Here is a 7,336-nt window from a genome sequence, read left to right as displayed (position 1 = left end):
GGTGTGCAGCTATAAAATATGAAATCAGTGAAGAAGAGCGACCATTCAGAGCTGAAGTGAAAAATATCAATAGCATTTAATCACCAAAGATATAAACATTTAAATATCCATTTTGTAATGTGACTGACAAAATCTTTACAAAGTTGGCCTTCATCTTCCGCTGACTGCTTCACATTGTCTGTACAAAAATGAGGTGGCGTTTGGAGACTGGCACAAAGAGAGGAAAACTGTCCCGAGTAAACGACAACGTCAGCAAAAATGTAAAGCAAAGAGTTACAGCGAAAAACATGAACATTCTTATCGTTGGATACTCAGTAAATCAAAGGACGGAGACGGACAGGATATAGAGATCTTTTCTGTCTGTTTTTGCTCTTTTTCTTGTAAACTGCTTCTTGTGCTCACGCAAGCTTCAAACACATTCAGTTCCTTTCTGTTCAATACAAAGATTATTCACAATACTCAAAATCAATGAATATATCAAATGAACCAGAAGTAAATGAAAAGGGAAGAAAAAAAAAAAGAACACTTAAATCTACTTCATAAACAAAGTTAATCAATAAAGGGGCGTCCCCCACACATGCCTTTGTTTGCTTGTTGTACAGCCTTTGAATGCATAAATCATTTTTTTCTTATATATATCACTTGGGGACCTTTTTTTTTGTTCCTAAATAAATGAATAAAGATCAATCAGGCAGTATGTTGCTTATAACTCTAAACTTCTCTGTGCTTTTTCTTGCTGCAAAACAGTTGCAAACACTGTGGGCTTCACTGAAGTCAAACTTTCAGCTTCGTTCGTTGGGCAGAGAGCTCGTCAGCCTCCACGTCACCCAAAAACCACCCCAGAGGGCACAATCGCTTCCCCCCCCTCTCTGTGGAGCCGGGGCAGCCGGGGATGCGGACAGGAATGTAAAATATCCATCAGACTATGTACACAAATCTGTAAATTGTTCAAAATATCATGCAAATAAATACCAGTAAGGTTAAAAGAAAAACTACAACACTGACCTCAACTGTAGTAATATATTGTACTGTACTGGCTATAAAGAGTTCCACAAAACGTCTTTCCTCGACAGAAAACCGCCTGAAGTTAATACTGCAGGTCCGCGGTCTGTCCGATGTCTCGAAAGCAGTGTTTGTGCTGAGGTCTTCGATCAGTGTTGAGCTTTAATTCGGCCTCTCCGGGTCCCCGCCATGCTCGGGTACAGCAGAGATGCACAACAGTAGGTTCACTGTACATAAACATTCACTCGTTTCAGTCAGTCCGAATTGAAAAGTACATGTTTCCCACAGGCGCCAAATAGAGAATATACAGTGTGCAGATGGGACGAAGTAGAAATCTATGAAAATGGACAGTGTCTGTGCTTTGATTCGAGGCTGAACCACAGTGTAGAGAGAAACGACACGTAGCAGAAGGGCAGCAGGGTTCCTTTGACGAACATGTGTCCACGAGAAGGCAGGAGGGGAGGCCAGCTGCTCCTTCAACAACCGTGCTCTGGTAAAAATGTTCCCTAAGTTCACGAAGAGCATCTTTTTTTTTTTTTTTCAGATTCCCCGACCGAGGAGTCCTTTCAGAGCAACCTGCAGGATCAGTGTCCACGTCTACGATCCAAATGCTCCTGCCATCCAAAAAGTGCAACAAGGCACTGCAGGGCGGAACACCAGGCAGACGGAGAAAAACAGCATCTTACAAATATTTTGTCAAAAAAGCTTTTTAAAAATATCCCCTTGTAACTCAACTCTGCGACCGGATCAACGGAGAACACAAAAACACACGAGTGAATGAATCACTGTGGGAAGTAGCTTCCTGGATTTATCATGCAGACACCGACCTCCCGTCTGTCTTCACCAGAGGTCGACTCTTTGCTGAAAAATGTGCTTTTTCTTTTGTTACTTGGGGAAGTTTGACCTTTTACTGTGCAGCATGTTTGACACTAGAAAGCTTAAATCTGCGTTTTTGGCGACACTGAAACTAGTTTAGAAGCAAATCAAGATAAAATAAGGAGCTCGGACAAGAATTTAAAACTAAAAATAACGGCATATTTATAGATTCTGGATTTTTCTATGAGCAATGAAGAAATTTTAAAGAACTTTTAACTAAGTAAATGAACTTTTCTAGTGGAAAAACTATATCAAACACAAGTTGTTAATCCAAACACAGTATTTCAAACATCTTAAAGTGTCTAAAGGAGGCAGAGACATGACATCTAACACTGTAAACACAATAAGTGTGTTTAGAAATTGGGATTCTGGTGATAACTTTGGAAAAACCTACTCACCTTTGGAACTAAATATATTAAATAACAACAAAGATTTACACATAAAATATAATCTATGCAGAGCGGAAACCATTGAGCAATCGACAGTAAATGAATTTGCAGCTCTTTTGACAGTCAAACAATAATCTGAGTAATGTTTAAGCTGTTTCAGCGTGAATATGTCTCTAATTTATTTGTCCTTAATTATTAATAATACTTATCATGAATTTTAGATTTTAGCCTGGACTCTGAGAGACTGAGATGGGTTGTTTTTTGTTGTTTTGATTATTATTATCATTATTATTATGACAATTTAAGAACAAGATGACAAAACTAATTATTGAAGTTAAAATAAAATCGTTGCTGCCCCAATGAACGTCATTATTTTGTGCTATGGCGTTAACATTAAATCTGTCTTGAAAGTAAACCATTCAGAAGAAAATCAGTTTTCAACTGAATCAAATCAGCTGTACGAACTAAGCAGCCGTTCAGGTGCATCGCTTCTGTTCAGATTTCTCCGCCGCAGTGTCGCACGCATGATAAATCGTAAATGTTCTGCCACAGTGACTCATCACCGTCAGTGAGACATCAGGGATCAAAAAGCATCACATATCGATAACATATTGATAACACCGAAAGCTGATCAGAAGCTACATTCCCCATACAGAAGCATACATAAGTGCATAACTTGAGATTTGACAAATAGTGGCAATACAAGATACAAAAGAAAGGACAAAGAGCTTCCCGAACAACAGATGTTTAAAAACATATTGGCCACACAGCGACTTCTGCACGTTTTGTGCTATTAGACATCGATAACACTGCAGGTAAATTATTTCTCTTTTTTTTAATCATAAATCGAATATTACTGCTAGAATAAAGTACCCAATGATCATAGCATTATTGCACTAAACACTGTGCAGTGTTACTAAATACCGTAGCCCACCGAGGATGCACTACCACTTTTACAAAACCTACGTAATAATGTTGGATGATTTTGGTCGTCTGTTGTTTGATTTTACATCCTTGGACAACATCTTACTCGACTGGAAGCACTTCAAGATCACACCAAGCATCTGTGGAAGCATTTCAAACCTCGACTGTAACAATGAAACCACACAGATGTTTCTTCACTGATATGTGTCATGAAAAGTCAGCGGTGCTTTTCATCATATTGGCGTCTCTAGTCTCATAAGTGCTCTGTAAAAAGTTATTTTAAGGGCACAAAAAAAATGAACTTTTTGTCTAAGTTCTGTTTGGAATCTGGTTGGGTTTAAGGACGTATAAGAGACAGAGCATGAGAGAGCAGAGGGAATCATTCAGGGTCCTGTCATGTATGATACACTTTGTAGTACTAAAACTGTCTTGGCAAAAGTCAAAGGTGGGTTGAAAGACACTGAAGTGAAAGTGAGGTTAAGGCCCGGATCTACCATCATGTAAAAACAGTTGCAGGTGCAGGAGCTCCGGTGTGCGAAGACGCTCCGCTAGGACCCGGCATGCAAACGAAAACAGGCGCAGCAGGTTTATTTTAAGCCAACAAAAGCAAAGTTGCATCTGAGCAAACTTGTGGTGGGAGTCTGAAGCTCATCCAGCAGCAGATTCTGTCTGTTTTTGTTTACAGTTTCAAGGCTGTGCATGATTTAGAACTGTCCTCTGTGTGAATGTCTTGGACGACGTTGGTGTTGAAAATCCATATAAATACTGAATACTAAGAGTTGTTCAATAACGTGATGATGAAAGATCTAAAAACATCTTCTACAAACTTGCTGCTGTTGTCCGATCACTGAGCTCAACTGATTTAAAGCCGGTGGATGCAGTGATGAGAAGTAACTCCTGCCCCCTAATTACCTGAAAGCCGCTGAGGCTACATCCATGTCAATGTGTTTCTATTTTAAAATGCATAACTTCTGCTACGCTCACGCCTACAAGCCACACAACCAGGTGTTCTCTAAAAAGAAAACTTTTGGAAACACTTGTGATCGTTTTAGTTTGAAAACTCAGATTGCATTTTAGGCCCAAACAAAGCCTTTTGGAAACTATGACCCAGACACCTGCTGTCGTTTCCTGATTGGGACTAATCGGTCATTGTTTCCTGGTTTATTAAGCTGCTGTCGTGTGACATTAGTCTTTACAAGCAGCGGTTAATTCAGCATGGATGCTAACTGAGGCTTGTCGCTGTTGTGCAGTTAAAAGAAACTATTGGGCCTTACTTTTTGTGAATGAAGCAACCAACCCTCTGTTTCTTGCTTCCACAGGCAACTCCATTTTTAACCATCATGTGATATGCATGTTTCAGTACAGAGATAATCCCAAAGTGATGCTAAAACACCAGACGGAGGTTGTAAAATGTATGACTGTGGATGCATATTAAAGGTACCCTGTGGAGTTTTCGACCACTAGAAGCACTATAGAGCCACGTTTTGAATCGTTCCCATAACCAAGCACACGGCTGGCACGACACACAGGTGAAGAACACAGGTGTAAACTCGAAGAAGATCTGCTCTGCACACGGTTTTATGAGGACGGAAATGAAATCAACATGTGCTTTGGTTGCAAAACACTGATTGTCACCAGAAACTCTGCAGCAGAAAACCCCACAGGGCAACTCTCGTACTTCGTCACTGATCCCGTTGCTTCCTATTTTTAAGATTTTACTTAGACAATGTGTAGAAAATGCCTGAACGCTTATTCATTTACAGCTGAGGAACAGAACTGAAACAGAACTGTAGAATAGTTTGACTATGTGCAGTCCAACAGAGCCAGACGTGGCTCCGTCTTGACAAACTACATCACTGGACTGGTTGCATCAGTTTTGTTAATTTGATGATATGATGCACAATTTAGTTCTGCTGTCAAATTATCAGTTTGTTTTTGGTAACATTTCAAATGCAGGACTTTTACTACATTTCTACAAAGCAGTATTGCAGCTTCACCTTCAGAAGATCCGACTACCTCCTTCGCTGCTGTGTACTTAAAGCAAATAAACCCAAACGCGTTGTTTCGATCTTTTAGAATTTCCCCACCAGCGGTCCGACTGTGACTGACGTCTGTTCCAGCTGGGCGGTTGCTCATTGGCCCGTTTAAAAGTACATTTCGGCTGCTTCCCTGACTTGACTGATGATGTTGCTGAGCCCGTGTGCAGAAACAAAAACCCAAACATGCTTGTCCTAGTTAAAGTGGCATGCACACTCAACACATTCCCTTCCTACATTTTGCACTCAAGCCCTGAAACACCACGAATGCATAAGCAATAAGGCGAAATAAAAAAAAAAGAAAAGCACTAAGAGCTGATCCAGGGTTTTCTTTCCGAGCACAATGCACTGTGAGCTGCTTGTAGATCAAAAAATGTTGCAGTTGCTGTTTGATCTGACCTTCAGTAGATCCGAGCCTAAACCCAAAGAGATGAAAAATGTCAGAGCGTCTGTAAGAGATGAAAGAGAGGCAGAAGGAGCTGAATGAAGAGAAGGACTCCTATAGAGGACTGCAGAGAATGACCCCGTCCACACTCTGACGTGTTTTCCTGCAAAGAGAGTTAACAGTAAATCCTCCTTCTCCAGGGCAAAAGGCACGTATGTGTTTGGACTTCATGCATAAAACACGTGTCCTAATCCTGAACGTGCAAATGAGACATTTTGAGCACATTTTTTTTTGCAAGCGTGTGAAATCCTATTTTACAGAGAAATCGTGACTCAAAGTAATTAAGCCTGACAAAAAATCCACCGTGAACATTTCAGCTGTGGCGATCACACACCTGTTGGTCATGCAGCAGTGTGGGTGTGTTTGCTTTAGGTTTCCTACCAAGCTCATGTTGTGGTGCATTAAAACACTTAAGGCAGATCAACCTTCTATGGTTTTTACTCATTTCTTTATCATACTGCATTGGTGTATTGTTCTGCTGCAGTCTGCCCGTGTGCTGTAGAATAAACCTGCGTCTTCTTCTTTGGCGCTGAAGCTGCTGATCTGGCTTCTGTCTTTTGTTCCACTCTCATGTGATTTATCACAACACTACACGGGGCTTTTGTTCTTATTTCGCAACTGATAGGGCTAAAGATACAGGAAAGAATCACAGAGTTGTGATTTTAAAAAGTGCTCAAAAAGAATGAGTAGACACACAAAAAAAGACTTTGCTGTAACAAGAACGTCTACGTGGCTGCTTCATCTCCAATCCGGTTACTATTAGTAATAAATAGAGAGGTCAAGAAACACTGTGAAAGTCAACTTTTCCTTCAAATTATGAAGCTGCTGTGAGTTACTCTGCCCTTCACCAGCCATCTAAGTAGGTCGGTAGCTCAGTCCTGCAACAAATATGCATTTTATTCAGTACCTTGACATTTTGCAGCTACATCGCCCACGCAGGCATAATTATTAAAGGTCCCCTATTGTGCTCCTTCTCAGTTAATGTGACTTTCAGTTTCTCAGCCCAAAACACTGCAAATATGGTTCATTTGACCACGACTGTGTAACGTCCTGGTTGTAGGCTGGTTCTAAACAGGCTGTTTTACTCTGAAAATCAACGAGCTGTTGCTGTTCCTGCCTCCTTCAGGAAGAACTCGCTGTCTGAGCTGGATGACTGTCGGTTAGTCAGGTGTCATGTGGGTCCAATCCTCACTGGGAGGCTAGTTGTGGGGGAGCTTGAGGAAGGGCAGAAGATCTAAAAAATCTACTTTCTATTTTACCCCTTCAAGTTAATAACAACCGCAAAATACAATAAAAGTACAGTCGTGACTCGATAATCCGACACTAAATGTAAAACCTTCTTTTATGTCGGATAGCAAGGCTGTCGGATTGTCAAGATGGAGGTCAGGATACAAGGAGGGCTTGATGCTGGAAGGCTCATTTATTGTTAATATTTATTGCTTATAGTTGTTATAATAACTAATGTATTGTTAGAACATCGCTGGATTTCACACCTAACTGACCGGTGCATTGTGCACGTTCCGACCACTTCCACCCCGGGGCAGCGCTCCGACAGGGTGGAAGTGTCCAGAACACACAGGCAGTACTTGGCTGCTGATGCTAGTTTAGTTAGCGCTCACACTTCTGTTTCCACCATCAGTGGCTGTGGGGGAGTGGCAGATACG

At 41.0% G+C, this 7,336-nt stretch overlaps 1 protein-coding gene across 1 annotated transcript in view; it reads right to left on the bottom strand.

Annotated features, from left to right (window-relative positions):
- Window positions 1–5,619: 5,619 nt before the first annotated feature.
- Window positions 5,620–7,336, bottom strand: part of LOC103359789 (voltage-dependent calcium channel subunit alpha-2/delta-2-like) — a 51,439-nt gene continuing 49,722 nt past the window's right edge. The window contains exon 38 of the mRNA XM_008285314.1: window positions 5,620–5,775. Coding sequence (XP_008283536.1) covers window positions 5,668–5,775 — 108 coding nt within the window. The 3' untranslated portion in view covers window positions 5,620–5,667. The remainder of the gene's footprint in view (window positions 5,776–7,336) is intronic.

Source organism: Stegastes partitus, unplaced genomic scaffold, assembly GCF_000690725.1.
Source record: "Stegastes partitus isolate 25-593 unplaced genomic scaffold, Stegastes_partitus-1.0.2 Scaffold10, whole genome shotgun sequence".
Lineage (NCBI taxonomy): Eukaryota > Metazoa > Chordata > Actinopteri > Pomacentridae > Stegastes > Stegastes partitus.
The sequence above is the reverse complement of the archived record's forward strand: the minus strand, read 5'-3'. Positions and strand labels throughout refer to the sequence as shown.